Source organism: Neovison vison, chromosome 8, assembly GCF_020171115.1.
Source record: "Neovison vison isolate M4711 chromosome 8, ASM_NN_V1, whole genome shotgun sequence".
Classification (NCBI taxonomy): domain Eukaryota; kingdom Metazoa; phylum Chordata; class Mammalia; order Carnivora; family Mustelidae; genus Neogale; species Neogale vison.
The window spans coordinates 90,113,182-90,134,096 of NC_058098.1; the positions used below are offsets into that span (position 1 = coordinate 90,113,182).

Genomic DNA, 20,915 nt, shown 5'->3' on the forward strand with positions numbered 1-20,915 from the left:
TGCTTTTTTTTTTTTTTTTTTGCCTAGTAAAGCCTTCTCTAGTCCAAAATCAGATAAATTTTTAGCAGTCTTTTTAAGTTTAAAATTTTTTTAATTCAACTGTTTAATCCATCCATATAGCATTTTAGAATATAGTGTGAGATAAAGATCTAAATTAAGTTTTCTGTAGTAGTTGAATCTCCTAGTCATTGTTTTTAATTCACTCTTTTCTCATTAATGAAATGTAAAGCATAATACAAATAATATAGGTTCTTTTTTTAAAAATTTGAAAAAAAATAATTGAAATAAAGGGGTAAAAACTTGTATTTTCTTTCTACTCTGAGCTGAATGTTAACAATTTGTTTTGTTTCTCCAGATATTTTCTTCTATGGATGTATGCACGTATTTCCCCTCCACATGGAATCATATTGCAATATGGTATTGTAACTTGACATCTTTTCATTCAGTAATATATCATGACTATCTTTCCATGTCAATCAATGCACTTTTGCGGCATTATGTCTTAATTAACTTTTCACTGAAACATACTATACATTCAGAGAAGTGCACATTTCATATATATATAGCTGGATGAATTCTTACCAAGCGAACATAACCATGTAGCCAGCTACCACATCAAGAAAAAGAATGTTAATCACACCTAAAAGCCCTCCAAATGGCTCCTTCCAGTGATCTCCCTTCCCTGAGAGTAGCCTTTACCCTTCCATCCTGACTTCTAGGAGCATAGATTCATTCCACAGTGCCTTTTCTGTCACAAATAAACCTATCATAATATGCTTATTATGGGTTAAATTGTGTCCTCCCAAAGGGTAGGTTGAAATCCGAACCCCCAGTACCTGCAAATGTGATTTTATTTGGAAATAGGGCCTTTGTGGATGTAATCAAGTTAAGATGAGGTCATTAGGGTGGGTCCTAGTCCAGTCTGAATCAGTGTCCTTATGAGAGGAAAAGGCCCCATGAAGATGGCGACACACAGGGAGCATGTCATGGGGGAGAGAGGCAGAGAATGGAGTGGCTCAGCTTCAAGCCAAGGACGCCAAGGGTTGTCAACCACCAACAGAAGCTGGGGAGAAGTAAGGGAGGATTCCCTCTCTCAAAGGGAGCTGACCCTGTCGACACCTCAATTTCAGATTTTAGCCTCTGGAACAGTGAGAGAAAGCATTTCTGTTATTTTAAGAAACCTAGACTGAGGTATTTTGTAATGGCAGCAGTAGGAAACTAATAGGCACTTAATTCGATTTTGCTGGAATTGAGATCTTTCTCACATTTTATTATTTTTTACACTGTTTTGAATATTCCTTTAATTTTTTTTCCTTAGAAGAAATTACAAAAGTGAACCCTTTGTATCCAAGAATATTAATAAGGTATATTAGTAAGACAGTGGCTGTGAACCATCAAATCACTATCTTTAAGTGTTGTACTTGGTGAGATAGTTGATGTGGACTGCTTCCTTTGTAATGTGTTCTCTTATAACTCCAGTTTCATCAGGATTCCCTAACTTGTGGGTACAGTGGACTCACGTAAATGTATAACTGACTCTTGCCACCATCTGCATAAAGCAGAAAATCCCAGACCTTTATTTCTGGAAGTCTCTAGCAGGGCGGGGGGTGGGGGCGGTTATCATTCAAGTTCTCCCATTCTTCCCCTCCTGGTTGACCCCTCAACACGTCCACTCATAAAGACTTTTGGGCCCTGGCTGTGCTATTTCTCTTGATAGAACACCATGTTAACAGAAAGGACCCATGTCAAGGCTTCAGAAGGTAAAACGGGGTATGAGGGTATTGTGACATTCCATGTGGTACTCACTGCCTTAGAACCAGGCCACACTTCTCAAACAAGGCGTGAAGGGCTTGGTTTCCCTCCCTGTACCAGGGGCTGCAAGCTAGCACTACCTGTGCCCCCGTTTCTCAGAGTCCCATTGCCTGAAGCCCTGTCACCACCAGGCTTAGTCAGGAAGACCGAATCAGAGGCAGATACCAGGCACCAGCTCCATCCTTGTCCTCGGCTCTCCCCTGCCCCATCCCTATGTGAAATATGCCTTATTGGTGAGTCACTGAGTTATCAGACTTCCTGTCAAGACATACCCAGATCTCAAGAATGGGCACACTTTATGCTCAAGCTCACTAGCTGCTGTCTCCTTGAACCTTCATAATATTTTATTAGTAGTAGGTCAGATTTCCCTGTATTACTCTACTTTTTCAAGAAAAATTCTCATATGTTTATTCTTTGAGATAAATATAGGGATATTTCAGTCAATCATTAAGTATTTGTTAGGGATGGTATTAAGCCAGTGAAATTAAGAAAAGAATTGACATCTTTGAAGTGTTTGGGCTTCCATCAAGAATGACGTCAGGTTTCCGTATCTATCAGAATCTTTTTTCACAGCTCCTCCAGAGGGATTTGGGGAAGTGGAGAGGAATGGCAGAGAGCAGTCCACACGACCCTCTGAGTGAGCTTTGGGAAGCCCATCAAACACTGTTGGCTTGAGTGCTGCAGAGGTAACTGGAAAAGGAAGCAGGATGAGTTCTGAGCCAGCTCTGGGTATCTTCCAGGAATCCTTGATTTTTTTCATGGCACTGGAGGGTGTGTGTGCCAAGAGAACAAATCTGATGAAAGCAGAAAATGAGCTGATTTAGTCAATTTGCCAGCCAGGAGGAATTGTGACCATCACCAAGGATCCATGATTCATGGAGAGAGGGTAGATGAAGACAGGTAGCAGTAGATGCTGGGAGTGGGGCTGCTGGAGACGGAGGGCAGGGTCCAACCTCAGGAGACGGGAATTTTGGTCTGGGCTTTGCAATCAGCCCTCTCTGTTCCATTGGGTTAGTGGGCTTCCCTCCCTAGCATCTGATTTCTCCTTGTTCGACCTAAGAGTGCTCACTGAATGAATTCTGAGGGCTCCTTGAACTGATTTCCTATGTGGTATTTACTAGAGCATCCCAGGGGTTACATGGCGGAAAAACGCCCCAGTTCATTAAAAACTTCCATATGTAAACCAAAGGATATAACTATAGATTAAAATGATGAAGAAATGAGAATTCAGGGGACTTTCTGAATGATTCCTGCTAGTGGAATAGGAAAGAAAAGAAATCTAAAGTAGCCCAAGGAAGTTATTTACAGGTGAAGGACATCTCCAAAGAAAGTGCTTTCTAAATGAGTTCTTTGATCTTGTTTGGCCAGGGGTCCCTGAGATGGCAAATTCTCTCAGACTATGGCTTCTTTTATTGGCAGGATGAGGCAAAACACAGCTGCTGCTCCTGGGAGTAGATTGTAACAGTAAGAAGGATTTCCAAGCTGTTGGCATCCTTTGAGCTATAAATTTGAAAAAACAACACACACACACACACACACACACACGAACATAACCATGTAACCCGCTACATCACACACACGCGTGTGCACACACACACACAGACACCCATTGAAGTTGCAGATTGTGTTCTTAATTCTTTAATTCCTTTTTTTCCTTCCTTTTCTTTTTTTAAACTTTTTTAGTGCCATATTTTGCTCTAAGCTAAGGTAGCCCTGGTTTAACTCTGTCTTAGAGACAAACTATTATTATACCACTGGTGGACATGTGCTCTTCAGATGGAAGGGAGATCCCTTGAAGTCCTTGGCACATAAGGATTGACTTCTCCAAGGGAGTTCCCAATACAACCTGCTAGACTGTACCTACCTCCATTATTTCATTTCTTTCATTGGTGTCCTGGCCTGATAAATCATCCCAATTATGCCCTCCAACTCCAGAGGTTATGCAAGTTATCCTTACTCTGAAGTTCAAAAATGTCTTCATTGTGGCTAACCTCATTATTAAACTCAGGCACCATTCCTTGTCAGGTCTTTGATGGGGAAAAAGGAAAATTCTAAGTTTTGTATGGTAACCAGTCCCCAAGGTGGCCTCCAAATCAGTCCCCAGTGATCCCTGCCCCCCTTGGTATTCACACGCTTGCGTGGTTCCTTCTCACATTGCACCAGGGTTAGTGTCCTTGTTGTTTGTGGTGAATAACATTTAACAGAGGTGTTGGGTGGGGAGAGGTTGACTACCAACTACCAACTAAAGTCACTTGGGCAGCCTATGCTAGGCTCACATGATGAAGAACCAAAGTCTCTAGCAACAGCCTGGGAAAAACTGAGACCTGACAACAACCTCATGAGTGAGCTCAGGAGTGAATCCTCCCTCCGGTGGAGGCTTCAGATGAGACTGCAGCCCTGACTGACACCTTGACTCCAATCTTATGACAGACCCTGACCCTAGTTCCACCTAGCTGAGCCATTCCCAGATTCCCAACCTTGAGAAACTTTGTGAGATAATACATGTTTGTCATTTTCTGGTGCTGAGTTTCAAGGTAATTTGTTTAGTAGCGATAGATAACTCTGTGCTTTGTTTTTGATTTTTGAGTAGAGATGAATAGAGTCAAGAAGACATTTGCTATATGGAATGCCCATATATGTTGCGTGAAATGATAAACCAAGATTTGTCTATCTTGTGCCCGGCTCTGATCTAGATCCCTGGATTCCCAGATTTATCTGATAATAGGAATCACCAGGCATGCTGGTATAACATACAGATTTCTAGGCCCCTTCTCTGGGTTTGGGGTGGGACCAGGGAATCAGTCTGTTTAACTAGCACTCTGGATAATTCTCTCATCAGGCAAGCCTGAGAAATATTGCAAGAAAGGATTAAAAAAATGAACTAGACACAGCCCTTCTTCAGGTAACAGTGCAAAGTGGAAAGCAAATTGGTTGATTAAGATCTCATGGAGCACGATAGGGAAAGAATCATAGAATGATAGTAACAGTTGGCGTTTATCAGGTGCCTGCTAAGCATCAGGCATTGTGTCAAGCACTTGACGGGTTTTACCTTATTTAATCTTCACAACATCCTTATGCAATAACGTTGCCACCTGTAACTTACAAATGGGAAAGCTCAGCTTTGGTTACCATTCTGCCCAGGGTCACACAGCTCCTGTGTACAGAGCTAGGTGGAAAGGAGGCAGGTGATTCCATATACCATTCTCTAAACTGCTATCATGTTCCATGTCCCAGGGGACATGAGACTCAGAGATTGTGACATCTTTGCAAATAGCAGGAGTTTTGTGCGAATGACAGGAGAAGGTGTTCAGCAAGGGATAGGGGCCCTAGGGAAGATACTGCATGAAGTACTGGAATCCGGCAGTGACTCCCGGTGTAAGCTCAACTCATTTAGTAAATGAGGAAAGGGAGCTCCAGAAATTTATAGGACTTGCCTGAGGCTTGATAGTGGCAAGAAGAGTAGAGATCCAGAACCCAAGCAGCTCCCTTTCCATTATGGACAGCTGAAGGTAAAATTAGGATTGACCTTGGATCCCTTGCTAATGAGGACTGAGCTATTCTATAGATCATTTTAACTATTTTAAGTGTATCCATCTTCAGAACTTTTTCTTCACCTCAAACAGAAACTCTGTATCCACTAAAAAATAACTTCCCATTCCTTCTCCCCTGCTACATATCATTCTACTTCCTGACTCTATGAATTTGCCTATCTACTTCACATATGTGGGAATCATATAATATTTATTTTTTTTTTGTTTTTTTGTGTGTGTTATTTCACTTAACATGATGTTTTCAAGATTCACTCACATTGTAGCATGAATCAATTCTTCATTCTTCCCCGTCCCCTCCCTTTTTTACTATGGTGAAATACACATAATATTTACTATCTTAACTATATTGCAGTGTAAAATTCAGTGAATTAAGCTCATTCACATTATTATGCAACCATCACCACCATCCACTTCCAGGATTCTTTTCGTCTTGCAAAACTGAAACTCAGTACCCATTAAACAGTCACTCCGCCTTCCCTTAATCCTCTAGCCACCGGCAACCACCCTTTCTGTCTCTTTGCTTTGGACTACTCTTGGTACTTCATGTAAGTAGAATTATACACTATTTGTCTTTTTGTGACCAGCTTATTTCACTTAGCATGATGTCCTCAAGTTTCATCCATATTGTGTCATATGTCATAATTTCCTCCCTTTTGGAGGCTGACATATCCCATTGATTGAATGCATTTTGTTTACCCTTCCATCTACTGATGCATCCTTGGGTGGTTTCCACCTTTTGCCTATTGTGAATAATGCTGCCATGAACATAGTTGTACAAATAGTTATTTGAGACCCTGCTTTCAACAATCCTGGGTGTATATCCAGAAGTGAGATTGTTCATCCTACGATGATTCTGTTAACTTTTGAGGAACTGTCATACTGTCTTCCGCAGTGGCTGTCTCCTTTTACATCCCCACCATCAGCACACCAGGGTTCCAATGTCTCCACATCCTCACAAACACTTATACTTCATTATTTTTTTTAAAGATGAAAAATATTCTCAGGTATGTATATACCACATTAAGAAAATAAAGGTTCATCACTTGATAGACATTTGTTTCCGTCTTTTGGCTATTGTGAATAATACTGCTACGAGCAGTGGGGTACACGTTTACGAGTTTTTTTCTTTTTTTAAGTGAAATTTCTGGATCATAGGGTAATCCTACATTTAACTGCTTGAGAAATCTAGACTTTTCAAGGAGATCCGTGCTCTTTTAAGTTGACCCTGGTCATCCTAGCCTTCTGATCAGATGTGGGTGGGCGGGGGGCTCCTCCCTCTTTCCAGCATCCACACGGTCCCCATGCCCTCACTTCATTGCTTTCAGGGAAGCAGTTTTCTGAGACTCTTTTACACAGAGGTGCAAGCTGCTGAGATGAAGCTGACCCGGGCGTGCCGCGGGGCTTGCCCGAGGAAGCGAGGCTTAGGTCGGTCCCGGCGTCTCCTGCGAGGGCGGTGCTGTGGGCGAGAGGGGAGGCCCCTCCGGGTTCTTTGAAATCCCACCAGCTAAGCGGGCCGTGTCCGCTCTCTCTAGCGGCCGGAGCTGACCAGGTGAGCTGGTCCACAAGTCCTGTGCCCCGGGGCGGGCACAGCGGGCGGGTGGTACTCCTTGCTGGGTTCTGCGCTGAGCCCTGCTTTGAGCGCCAGCGCCCGCGATTCTGCCCGCGGCATCGTTCCGGACCCTGAGCGCGGGGAGCGCGCGCCGCTTGGGGCCCGGCTCCCTTCGGCGTGTCCTCGCCGCCAGCTACCTCCTCTGCGTCCCCGCCACTCCGGCCCGGGCCGGACTCCGGGGTCCGCAGTCGCGCGCCTGCCCAGAGACCCTAACGTGCCCAGCCCCGCCCTGCCTCCGGCTGCTACCTCCCGGGAGCAGGGACCCCAGTACGTCCGGGAGCCCTGCGTACTCTGCCCGAGCACGCCTCTCCTAATCAGCTGGCGGTGCCCAGGGCGCCCCGCGGCCACCGGGGGCGGGGACCGCCAGTGCGGGGCGGGCCCGGGCTAGGGGTGGCCCTGCCTCGGGGCCCGCGTTCCTAGGATCTGCGGCGGCGGCGGGAGCGCAACTCCAGCCGGAGTCGGGAGTGAGCCGGGAGAAGAGGAGGAAGAGAGGGGACCGGTCGGGTCCCTGCGGGCCTCTGGGAGCAGCGGTTCGTGTCCCCGGGCCCGGGGAGAGAGCCGCGACCTCGTCCGCCCGCCGGAATGCCGCAGGTACCGAGCGCGCACTCGCGGAGAGATGCTCCGAGGACCCCTCGCGGCACGGGAGGCCGCCGGGTGCAGGGGCTTCTGAGCGCAGAGGAGGCTTTTCAACAGACTTGCTTTCGCGCTCATTTCCTCACGGGAGCGGGCCTCCCCGTTCCTCTGCCCTTGGAGTAGCCTCCGCGACTCGGTGGAAAAAGCTGGAAGCCCCAGAGGGCTTCTCAACCGGGGCTGCAGAGAGGCTTCCAGTGATTTGCAGGGGCTGGCCAGGGTCGAGCGCTGAAGGACAGGGCCCCGGCGCACCCTGGGTGGGAACGGAATGGGGTTGCTCTTTGAGGTAAGAGCACAGAAGAGATCGCAGGACAATTTCTCCCGGAGTTCTAAATCTCCCAACACCACTCCCTCCCGCCCCCACACCCCAAGAAGTTTTTATTACTCTTTGTTTTTAAAACCTGACTTGGAGCCGTCCAGGTAGCAGGCTTGGAGAGTACCCCTGGGGGGTGGGCGTGCCTCTGAGAGACATGGGGACTGCCGGGGATGAGGACTGTCCCACCAGAATTGCAGCTGTACCTGTGTGCCCCCCGTGACTTAGCCCCCTCTGACCTGTCAGTTCTTGGTTGTGCTCACACCTGACGGGCAAAGGGCAGGGACTGAGAGGGACAGAACCGATGGCTCAGTTCTGATGGCACATTTCTCAGAAATGTGAGAAAAATGGGGGTGGGGAGTTGGAGGAGAGATGCCGGTGGTGGCTGGGTCTCATTGGGGAGCAGAGAGGTCCCCCAAAGACAGGCTCTGGAGATCTCACCACTAGCTTTTCCAGAATACAGGAACAGCTAGGTGTCTCCCACACCCAGGAACCTCAGGCTTTCCATGCTTGCCTGCCCTCTCCAGTGTTCCCGACATTTGCGGTTGTCTCTGGACCCCAGCTCCCTTACATCCCAGCAACCTGGTTTGATGCTTTAGGCTTTGGGCAGGAATGGGACTGCAAAGAGAAGGCAGGGGTTCCTCTTGGTTTTGGGTCCCCAGCAGGGCAACTAACCCTCCTCCCACCAGCCCCCCAATATGTGCTAAGTGGTGCAGTCATCTGGGTCAGGATTCCCCTCCCCTTCCTTGTGGCTGACTGAGGAGGCCTGAGCACTCAATAGTAATTCTTTGCAGTCCTAGGGTGTAACACCCTTCCTCTCTAGGGAGCTCCGTGCTTTACAGATGTTATTGATCTGCTGCCTGGAGGATGTTGAAACTCTTGAGTGTTTAAGCTATTTACCGCAGGACACACAACCAGTGAAGGAAGGATTTTGCTCCAGAGCCCACTTTCTAAGTCACTCAGGGATTTAGGCTGTGACTTCAACCCCGCAGCCTCTGCCTGGGGACCTGCCTTGGCAAATGCTGTGCCTGACTACTAGAGTCACAACGGACTTGCATGTGGGGACAGGAAACCCAGGGAGAAGAGGGTAAGGGGGCTGCTAGATAGGTTCTGGGATCTTAGAGCTGTGTTCTGCCAGAGGAAGGGGACCAGGGAGCAGACAGGGTTGTCTCATATGCAGCTGATGGATGATAGTCAGAATAATTCCTTTGAAACCACAGAATTGTACAATTTCACATAGACTAAGTTCAAGTTGTTAGGAGGGGGAGTAGAGTTTGGAGAAGGTCACTTTCATTCTCTTTAGCTTCCCTACACTTAGCTTTGATCCTTGAGCAAAATTCCAGCGTTTCAGATCATCAGTGGAAATGAAGTAAACTGAACCAATATCCGGTTTTCTCTACAGCAATGCAGTCTTCCCTGTATGAGTGGGTACGTGGTTTTCATTCATTTGTTTTCTCTCCCTGGTTCCTTTATTTCCACTCCATCACTCAATGTTCCTTCTGAGCAGGTGGCTAATGGGTCTGCTGGAGTTACAGGATGGTTTTAAATTTGGCCAGTTCTACTCACATGTGTAGCCAACTATTTGTATGTCTCTCAAAGGCTTAGAATGGAGCTCGGATACTGTACCCCAAGGATGCTGGCAGATATACTCTGACTCATTAAAGGAGAAGTGAGTGTAAGCAGAGAGGGGAGAAGACATCAGCTGCCCACACATCACCTCAGAGGAATTCTAAGCAGTGTTGTTTAGAGTACCACTTGGCCAGATGGAGATCACCACAGGGGTCATGGATGAGAATGCCACCAACACCTCCACCGACTTCCTTTCTGTGCTTGCCTCCCATGGGGTCCAAGCTGCTCCGTTCCCATTCAACTTCAGCTATGGTGACTATGATATGCCTTTGGATGAAGATGAGGATGTGACCAATTCCCGTACTTTCTTTGCTGCCAAGATTGTCATTGGTATGGCCCTCGTGGGCATCATGCTTGTCTGTGGCATGGGCAACTTCGTCTTCATTGCTGCTCTGGCCCGCTACAAGAAACTGCGCAACCTTACCAACCTGCTCATCGCCAACCTGGCCATCTCTGATTTCCTGGTGGCCATCGTCTGCTGCCCCTTTGAGATGGATTACTATGTGGTGCGCCAGCTGTCCTGGGAGCATGGCCATGTCATGTGCGCCTCTGTCAACTACCTGCGTACTGTCTCTCTCTATGTCTCCACCAATGCCCTGCTGGCCATCGCCATCGACAGGTGAGTAAGGGGGCATAGAGACAATAGGAAAGGGGCATTGGAATTGTCCCTTCCTTTACAGCAGGTGTGGACTGATGAGAGAGATCTTTATTTCCCGTCGGTGTGGATGCATGGGGGTGGGGGTGGAGTTCGAATGTGGGCCCATTGACTGAATAGTAAGGAGTAAGTTTTCCAGCTGTGGGCAGACAGAGATAGGAGAGCTCCCTAGAGTTGAGCAGTGGGAAGGCTTTTGATCCCTCTGCTGTGGACATGCTCTTAGACGTATCTGCTCAAGGTCTAGAGGTCCACAGGTAAGAGGAAGTGTGGAGGGACAAATTCAAGTTGCAGGCAGGCACCTCTTGAGTCAACTTGGAGAGTTAAGGGAGATTTTCTCAAAATAAAAGCACACTTCCCCCAACCCAGCACCAGTTGATTTTAAAATAAGATTGATGATTTGTTTTAAACAACATAGAAAAAAAAAAAAAGGAAAGAAAGAAAAGAAAGCAAAAAAGGTAGCATACTTTTACATAACATACTTATACTTCTTTTTTTTGGTTGCATTAATCAGTTTGCTCCTTTCCATACATTTGCATGCAACGGTATAGAAGACCTGCGTCCAGTGATGGGAAATCAAAGCAGTAAGAGCCGTCTATGCAAATCTTTCTTGTGTTGTGTTTGGTCCTCTCATTTAGGACAACCACTTGTGCTAAAGAACCAGGATGGTTTTTGTTCCCACAGGACAATCTTTGCAAGCCCCTCTCCCCAAAGTTTACTCTCATTTACAAAGCACCTTAGTACAGTCCAGAGGGTCAGGGCCTCCATGTACTCGGATCTGAACAGTCTGTCTCTCTCCCTGAACCCAGAGAGCCTGGAGCCCAGACACCCTCCCAGTTTCGTGGCCTCAGGGCTCTGGGGGAGTTTAGCCTGCCCCTTGCCATCAGGACATCCCAGGGCAGTGTTCCGGGGAAGAGTATAGCAGATGGAACCTGTTTTCTGAACCCAAAGGCAGAACACCCAAAGATTGGATAACCTGGAAACAGGCCACTACCAGAACAGGGGCTCAAACCCTGTTCTCAAGAAGAAGCCTGGCTTTAAAAGCATTAAGGGTTGGGGTTTTGTCTCCCTTCTCCCGGAAGAATGGCAGGGAGTTCACCTCTTAAGCAGCCCCGGCTCTGTCACCTGTGGAAAGAAGATGCTCAGAGTCGTCATCCCTGAAGAGAGCTACGTTGGCCACGGTCCTCCACAGGAATCCTGGAGCTTCTTGGCATTTCAGCCATCCAGGATCAGACCCTGGGTGAATTAGGAAGGGGACAGTCAAGTGGAGTATCTGCCCCTTCGCCCCTTTCAGGGCTGTCAAGGAGGGACTCCAGGAACCTTGTCTCTGGCCTTTCTGAAAACAGAGGCTGAAAGCATAGAGGGTCCTTTCCTGCAGTTTCACTCCAGGAGGACATCTTTGCAGACAGCGTGCTCTCAGCCACTAGAAGTGGGTAGGTTCATGCCTGCTCTGGGGCAGGCTCCTGATCCCTGGACAAGATCCTTTTGAGGTTGTAGGGACCCACTTGTCTGAAGGGGGTCACACTGCAGGAAGAAGTGGCTTCAAGGGCGACAGAGGCCAGGATAAGTTAAGTTAAGGGGCATCGGGTTATCCTGAACACATAGGACATGATATCTGCGTCACCCAGTCCACCTCCATCTACTGCTTTTTTTCACATTCGTACCCTACTTTTATACCAGACTCGGCTGTCTGAAATCCTGCGGGCATTTCTCTTGCAGTGCGAGTTTCTGTAATATAATTTAGATACAATAAGAAGAGAACATGCTTTGCTTCGTGGGACTGCTAGCGTTTACAGTGGGGTTGTGATTAGTTTGTTTTTTTTTTCTTTACTGATGTTTGTGATCTTTGCTTCGAGGTATTTGTATGTGTTTTTACCCTCCAGTTTCAGTTTCGTGGGACAGGACCTCGTTGATTTTTGTGTGGCCATGTGTGTTGTTCAGGATTTGATGAGGTTCTATTTGGTTAATTTGGGGCAAATCACATGTATCTCGATATAACAAATACATTCCAGTTATAAAAATGCCTTTATTTTTGTTTAATGAAATCGGAGGAGTCGTGTTGGTGGTTATTCTGACAGGGGTCAAAACCCCACTGCTGTGGTGTTAGCAGCCGGCCCCATGAGAGTTCTTAAAGATCTCTCTGCCTTGGTTTTCTTATGGGTACAATGGGAGTAATAATAAGACCTAAGGATTGGTTGCCTTGAAGATGAAAGGAAGTAATATATGTAATTGTTTGGAACAAGGCTTAAACTGGAGAAAGCAGCCAATTAACAGTGGCTCTTATAATTCCTTAAAGTATAAATCCTTATAAATATTATAAATCCTTATAATTATAAATTATATTTATAAATCCTTATAAATTATAAATTTATAAATCCTTAAATTCCTTAAATTAACCCTTCCAGGAACAACAATGAACGCTTTCTATCGAAGTGATTCATTTTCATTGAAGTGATTGTTTTCAAAAGAAGATAACGCAAGGTTTCTAAGAAATGCAGCTGTGAAGCTGTAGTGGAACAGAAAGAACTGCTTATGTTCTAGCTCCTGCTTCTGTGGTTGGTGCCATGGCTCTCCCAGACATCTACAGTAGCAAGGCTCCCTTGTCACAGCTGCTTTCCTCCTATCTCCAGCAAGCCTTTGCTTTACAGGACGGGTCAGTGCTCACCCTTCCCCACCTCCCCACCTACACCCTGTTCACTTCGGCTAGGGCTCCTTCGCTCAGTGTCTCTTGGCTCAGCGGGGCTGCCACTGCTCCTCTCCTCACAGCCCTTGCTAAACGCTCATTCATTCAAACAACGCATTGTTGTAGAGAAGCTACGATGTGACAGAGACCCGTCCTAGCACTGGGGATACAACAGTGCAGGAGAAAAAACAGCTCCTCGATTTAGTGGAGGAGCTTCTTTTACCCAGAAGAATGGAGAGAGATAACAATCAGGCAAATAAACAGAGGTAATTTCAGAAATGCTCTGAACAAAAAAGACAGACATTGAAAGAGACGAGGATGGGAGCTGCTCCAGGTACCTCGTCAGGAAAATGTCCCTGAGGAGAAGGCATTTGAAGGGAACTTTGAAAAAAAATAAAATAAAATAAAGCCAGTCTTGCGAAGATTGGGAAAACTCACTCCACACAAAGGACATTATCAGTGCAAAGGTCTCAAGACAGGAACAAACATGAAAGGTTCTAAGAACAGAGAAAAGTCTCTGGTGGCCCGAGGGAAAAAAGTCTGGCTGCAGCTAAATTAATCTTCCCTCTCCTACACATCTCCCCTCTCTTACTCAAAAGACCTTTACAAACTCCATTGTCTACAAAATATGGCTCAAATCCCTTCGCCTTTTATTATGATTATTGAGTCCCAGAGGGCCTCTCAGTCTCAGGCTAGGTAAACACATGGATGTCCTGTTTTCTAAAAGAGGCTGCAATCTTTTTGAGAACAGGCACGATGGCTTTTTACATCTCTATTCATTCAGTTGCTCAGAGTGAAGTTTTACCAAAGTCCTAGGTGCCCAGAATTCACGTCAGCAAAAAGTTACAAAAGAAGTAAGACTGAGCTCTGGAGGAGCTTACTATCAGGGGGAGGGGTGGGGCCAGGTGAACTAACACTTAGTAAAAGTAAAGGATAAATTCTAAATGCAGTTTACGGAAGGGTGACATCATTGTGCATTAGAGTAGTCAAACGAGAGGAGGAGGACTTTTAAATGGCCTTCAACAAATGAGTCAGTAAAGGACAGGAGAGGTTTTCCATGAGGGTAGTGCATTTTTTGCAAAAGATGAGGTGGGAATGCTTGAGGTATGAGGTCCCTTGGGGAGGTCTGTGGGATCCTGGGGGGCAAGGAACAGAAGCAAAGTCGAGATCAGAAAGGACAGGTTCATATTCCAGAGGACCGAGGTATAGGTAGTCAGACCTGATGGAGCAGGAAGCTGAAAAAGATCATCAGAGGAATCTGTCCTCCAAGTTCTGGGTTCCCTATTGGATGTGGAGACACCTGCACTGGCCTTGATGTGTAATCCATAGATCCCAGAACATGTGGGGCACTGGGGAATTCTCTCTTCTTTACCCAGAATCCCGGGGGACATGGCCAGCCAGCCTGCCCACTGACCTCCCTTCTCTTCTGTCTGCATGGGGCCAGCTAAGGCTTGAGTACCTGTGCTAGGTCTCAGGACGCGCACAGATGCTCCCCAGTGAGCTCACTGATGGGGCTGACTGGCCCAAAGAGCAGGTTCTGAATTCCCTGATGATCTCTGGAATGGCCTAGAAGCTGCTGCGACTACCATTTCCATGGTTTGATCTGGGGGGCGGGGTCCTGGGTGGGGATAGAGGGAGCCCAAATACTCTTTGCTTAATCACTCAGCCTACATCATCACACAATCCCTGCCTGGATGTTTCTTTGTCCAGCAGCCTTCATTCTTTGTTCTCTGTGAAAGGTTGGTTCTAAGCGAATATGGACCTGAGCCATTATATTGGTAGACACATAGGGCAAGCCAAGGGCATATGCATAAGAAGAGAAAAGTAGCTGCCGGTTGCCCAACTCCTTGGCACATCAATAGCTAAAAACCAACTGTGTTGGAGAGAAAAGAGAAAAAAAGGTGCTAAGATTCTGCTAGGATGCTAGGAGGGTAGGAAGAAGGAGTATGGCTTGCTCCAGTGGGAAAAGGAGGGGACAAGTGGCTTATTGGAGACCCAGATGGACTTGGAGCAAGATATGAATGGGTCTGCATCATGGTTCTGTCGCCGTCTAGCTGTGTGGTCTTTGGCAGGTATTTAACTTCTCCGAATCTCAGTTTGCTCATCGGTGTAATGGTCATCTTGGTTCTCTTACCTATTCAATAGACTTGGGGATACGTAATAAGAAAGTGGACTTAAGAATGCTCTGTAATGGGGCACCTGGGGGACTCAGTGGGTTAAGCCTCTGCCTTCGGCTCAGGTCATGGTCTCAGGGTCCTGGGATGGAACCCTCCGTCTGGCTCTCTGCTCAGCGGGGAGTCTGCTTCCCCCTTTCTCTGCCCGCTTCTCTGCCTACTTGTGATCTCTTTCTCTATCAAATAAATAAGTAAATAAAATCTTAAAAAAGAAGAAGAAGAAGAAGAAGAAGAAGAATGCTCTGTAAATTGTAAGCTGCTTTACAAACACAAGCAAGTGTTACTGTGCTAGAGTTCTGGAATTCTGATCCCAGCAGAGCCAAAGCCGCTGGCAATCCGTGAAACAGTTTAACGATTTCCCTTTTGGTAAATAGATTTGGAGGGCCTCTTGCACAGCCCATGCTAACCCTGGGGATGGAGTCGGGGTGAAGGCCCAGAGAGCCGGGATGGGATGAACATCTGATGGGGAGTCACAGGTTACCCTGAAGATGAATTTTGACATGAAGATAAATAGATCCAATAAAATAGAAGGTAGCAGAGAACCTGAAAACAAACTATTTGCCAATAAAAGGTTAAAAAAATTGCTACATATACAGAATAGCTCAGAAAAAAATACATTTTATGTTGTCGACCATTTCTTGTAAATTTGAAGCTTATGGTTGTTTATGCGCAGTTGAAGCTTATGGTCTGAGGACCCTGATAGGGTCCCGTAGGACCAGCCAAAAGGGTTCCAGGCTGCACGCAGGGCAGAAAGCAAACAGGAGCCAGCACGAAGGGAGAGCCGTTTATTGAAGGTTTAGGGAGAGTGCAGGGACAGACAGAGTGGGAGACTCAGAAAGGAGAGGAGGGAATCTCTCTTTTGTTGGAGGTCTGGAGTTTTTTAGTGGGAACTGTGATCTAGTATATGTGCCCTCTCAGGCATCCAGGAACTGGTTAGAACAAAGACCAGGGCCCAGGGGTTCTGGAATATGCATCTGATGGCTTCATCGGGTCATTCTCACCGGGTCCTTCCTTAGGAGATACCTATTCTAAAAAAATCATTGACTTCTTATCCCTTCCAAGGAGATTATATACTTTTTGAGTTGGGAGGCATGTGTAAAGTGGGGGTGCGATTCCTAGCAAGAATAGAAGCAGGAAAAGGAGCAAAAAAGGCAGATTTTTATGGAATCCTAGAGTTTCCCTCTCTCACAGTGTCTAACTGGAGCTTCACAGTATCTCTGTGAGGTTGGCGAGGCAGGTGATATTCCCATGTTACAGAGAAGCAAACCGAGTCCACTAAGGGCTAAGAAAAATGCCTCAAATTCATATAACAAGTTTGTGGCCAAGCTGGAATTAGATTCTTGGTCTTCAGACTCCTCTTCTGCTCGTTCATTGAAAAAAACACTCTGATCTTGAAACACCATAAAGACTTTGGATGTTGCCATTGAGAGAGGAAGGAATAGAATTATCTAGTGAAAATCCATATAGTAAACAAGTATAGAAATATTCTTCGACAGAATAATCAACAGAACATGGGGCAGATAAAGAGCGAGAGAGTGAGTGAGAGCAAAGATGCCAAACTCTTAGACTTTGTTATGAGTCTGAGTGAGTTTCGGGCACTCATTAGAGTGGGAGCTCTGCAGGCTTTATGAAGGGCCATATGTGCGCGTGGACAGGAGCATTGCCAATACCCTATAGCGCTCGGAAGACTGGCAAGAGTGACAGGGACTGTTGCTGGCGGCCAAGCACGTCGAACAGCCAGTTGGGTGTACAGAGGGTGAACCCAACCCATCCAACTGCATCTGTCATCTCTGGAAGAGAGCTGGAATCTCACTCCAGCGAACTCTCCAAATGACAGTGGGGTTGGCTGCCTGTGTTTGGGGGAAGAGGGACACAAACAGCAGGAACATAATCAGGAAAAAAAAAAAAAAAAAACATAGGAATGAACTTCTTCTTCCAATCAAAATCCCAAGAACGATGACCTCAAAGAGATTTGTTTCAAAGGAAATAGACTCGGTCTGGCTTTCCTTCAGGCTTCGCTCACATTTGCTCTTGGCTCTACCTGGAATAAGCCAGGACACGTGAGAATGTATTTATTTCCAAAGTTGTTTAGCCATTCCCTCTCACTTCACTCTCCATCTTTCTCGTTCTTCAACTTCTACTCCCTGCCAGACACGGAAAGTCTTCCAGGAAACCAGAGCTCTCTGGGAAGGAGGCTTTCATACCACACAAATGACTCACATCCCCCAGAAAGTGCTCTCTCTCCCTTCCTGGACCACTATGGCAACAGCAGTGTGGTTTTTTGCAAAAGGGCAAAAGCAATATCTTTTACTGTCTGGTGCTTTGTGGTTTAAAAAAAAATTTCAATGTATATTCTTGATTGATTTTTCACATCAGCCATGAGATAGGGCTAAATGTTTTCTATCAAGGGTCCTGTGGTATATGACCTTGAGAGAGTCACTCATCTGTCTCCAGGTTCCGTTTTTTACACCTGGAAAATAAGGAACATGGTCACATGCTCTTCCTTCACCTTTGCAAATAGAGCAGTATTTTTAAAAATGTGGAATAAAGACCAAACATTGTCCACTGCTTCCACTGGAAAGGGCGAGTTCTCCTGATAACTCTTTGTAATTATCAGGCCCTTCTACCTCTAAACAGTGGGCTAATTAGGATGGAACGCCCTGGAAACAGGAAGGACCTGGGAATAGTGCCAGACCAGAAACCAATGGAAGGCTTTACTACTACATTTAATAACAGTTACCCTTTATTGCAGATATATCATATTTAAAACTGTGCCAAAAAATTGCATATACTTTGGCACAAACAAGCAACCTTAATTTTGTAGGTAAGAAAACTGAGATTCGGAGAGATGAAACAAAACCTGCCTGAGCTTGCAATAGCCAGTAAGGGGCGGAACTGTGGTTTGCACTTCAGCCTGCTTCTCTTGAGAGCCCACACAGTTGTTTATCCTGCACACGTGCACCTTCTGTTGTTGCCGAAACAGTACCATCACCCAGAAATTCCCCCTGGCAGTGGTTGACCCTATTTCTGTTCTTGGTCTAGATATCTGGCCATCGTCCACCCGCTGAGACCCAGGATGAAGTATCAAACAGCCACTGGCTTGATTGCCTTGGTGTGGATGGTGTCCATCCTTATCGCCATCCCTTCTGCCTACTTCACCACTGAAACGGTCCTCATCATCGTCAAGAGCCAAGAGAAGATCTTCTGTGGCCAGATCTGGCCGGTGGACCAGCAGATCTACTACAAGTCCTACTTCCTCTTCATCTTTGGCGTCGAGTTCGTAGGCCCCGTGGTCACCATGACCCTGTGCTACGCCAGGATCTCCCGCGAGCTGTGGTTCAAGGCGGTGCCGGGCTTCCAGACGGAGCAGATCCGAAAGCGCCTGCGCTGCCGCCGGAAGACCGTGCTCGTGCTCATGGGCGTCCTCAGCGCCTACGTGCTGTGCTGGGCGCCCTTCTACGGCTTCACCATCGTGCGCGACTTCTTCCCCACCGTGTTTGTCAAGGAGAAGCACTACCTCACCGCCTTCTACGTCGTCGAGTGCATCGCCATGAGCAACAGCATGATCAACACTCTGTGCTTCGTGACTGTTAAGAACAACACCGTCAAGTACTTCAAGAAGATCATGCTGCTCCATTGGAAGTCTTCCTACAATGGGAGTAAGTCCAGCGCAGACCTTGATCTTAAAACCACAGGGGTACCGGCCACCGAGGAGGTGGACTGCATCAGACTGAAATAACCTGATGGACCTTTCAAAGTTTAAACAAAGACCTTTGCGACATCAACCGGTGTCCTGGGATACAAACCATCAACCAAGAACCCTTGGTTTGCTGCAGAGGGCAGAGTGCATGGACGAGGGTGCGAACACCGTGCTCAAGGAACTCAGCATTTCTAAACCTGATGTGACTAGATACCAGCACCAGTGGCCAACACTCACTGAAAATCTCGTTTGTGCAGAGTAGGCACTGGTGAAACTTATGTATGTTGACAACATTTAATTGGCAGAAAGAAATAAGGATTAAGCCAAGAAAAATACTGGGGCATAGAGAGTCTGAAATGAGAGACTCTCCGGAGGGGAACCCAAGTAGGCATCTAGGACTGTGGTACATGTGGTACATGTGTTTGTAGGGTGGTCTATCTGACCATCTCAGCTACTCATCAGGTACTGATGTAGCCCATCTCTAGGATTGTCCTTAGGCTTGAGTTCACTCCTAACGTTTGTGGGGTTGGAGCAAGAATGCAAAACAGGCTCCTACGTCTTTATTCTCATCCGTTTATTCTCATCTCTGTTCCTGACTTTCACTGGAAGGAGCCTTACATGCATGCATATGGACACCACAATATGCATGGGCAAGTTCTGTCCAAACCCTCTTCCCCAGCACTGATCCATGGCTACCCCTTGGGCTTATGGCTGTGCCCATACATAGTGAGACTCATTATCAGGAGAAGCCACACAGACCCTAGAAACCATTACCTAGAAATCAAAGTATTAAGGGGTTTCGGGTATCTTGACTTGTCCCAGGGAAGGCTTAGGCTCAGGATGAATATGTTCTCTTGGCTCCATGGACTTCTCATCTCATGGAGAGAAGTGCAAATGGCAGACCTCTGCAAGCCTGCACAGCTCAGGTCAGGAGCTCAGATTTTCTGGGTCAAAGGATAATAGTGCTTCTACCTCTGAGTTATACTGGCTTGAACCAATTAGGCTTCTTCTTAAGTCCTCCTTTTCCTTCTCTTGTATCCATGCTTGTGAAACATAGAATCTCTGAAAGTAGACACAACAACTCATGTATATGGCTGTCCGCTATTTTCCATTTCCACCAGCTCTCACCCTCATTGTCATGATTTGAGAGCAAGATGTGTTTGTCACGAGTGCCCAAAGTCCATCACAGTTATTAATCCTTTGGATTAAGACTTGTTTTTCTTTTAAAATGGATATACCCTTGGGACAGATTACCTGCCATATTTCTACTCCTCAGTGTAAATGAAGCTTTGTGATCTAGTGGCAGATGGTGAAGGTTGGTGGTACGGCCCTGGGCACCCAAGAAAGATGGGGACATACAAATGGGTGGTCGGTGCCTGATGAGATTCAGTGACTCCACAGACTTATGGAGGGCTCATCCTACTTTCTAACGTACCTTCATTGTTCGGAGTTTCAAATTTTGGAATTTGAACTCATGGAACCAGAAGATCTGATCCAGCCTCAGCTCTGTCCCCTGTGTGACCCTTGGTAAAGCTCCTCAAGGGGACAAAGATAATACCTGTGATAGCTCCTGATGAGAGGGTTGTGAAGAATCAATGAGATAATATGTGGGTAAACTCTTCAGCCACATGAGTCATCAAAGGAATGGACGAATAACTATGTGTAACATGCCTGACAAGGAAAAACTTGTCACCTTGGCTTATGTATCTAGAAATTTTACCATCTCCCACTTTTTATTAAACATTGTGTGAATTAGTCCGTTACCTCTTTTAGCCCTGTTATATGTGTTATGTTCTTAACACATGCTGGTACAAGGCAGTGAAATTTGGTGGTAAAAGTGTAACAGGAAGTGGTAGAGTGTCTCCAGTCAGAAGATGAGCTCAGGGTTTTAGGAATTTCAGAATCAGACTATCTTTAAAACCATGGAAGTGTTGGCCATGTTCCTGTGCCTTTTCCCAGCCAGCATGAATCTGGGCAATGTGATACTATATCTCAATCTTTTTTTACTGTCATGAGTATGTGTACCTAAAAAGTAGATGTATTCTTTTCCTCTCAAATAATTCTAGAGTAACACATTTCTAAGGCTATTTAATTGACACTCGTATGGCGTTTCCTCCCCAAATATAGTCAACTCTTGATTTTTGGCAGCAAAGTTCATTTTT

General features: G+C 46.3%; 1 protein-coding gene across 1 annotated transcript; it reads left to right on the forward strand.

Annotated features, from left to right (window-relative positions):
* Window positions 1–9,345: 9,345 nt before the first annotated feature.
* Window positions 9,346–19,640, forward strand: PROKR1 (prokineticin receptor 1). The gene is made up of 2 exons (XM_044262458.1): window positions 9,346–10,163; window positions 18,096–19,640. The coding sequence occupies exons 1-2, from the start codon at window positions 9,679–9,681 to the stop codon at window positions 18,790–18,792; spliced, it is 1,182 nt and encodes a 393-aa protein (XP_044118393.1). The 5' UTR covers window positions 9,346–9,678; the 3' UTR covers window positions 18,793–19,640.
* The last annotated feature ends 1,275 nt before the right edge of the window (window positions 19,641–20,915 follow it).

Excerpts from the sequence above, each read along its gene's own strand:
- PROKR1 (XM_044262458.1), top strand. The coding sequence starts at position 9,679 with ATGGAGATCACCACAGGGGTCATGGATGAGAATGCCACCAACACCTCC. Across the intron at positions 10,164-18,095 it reads CTGGCCATCGCCATCGACAG|ATATCTGGCCATCGTCCACC; the intron begins GTGAGTAAGGGG and ends TTCTTGGTCTAG.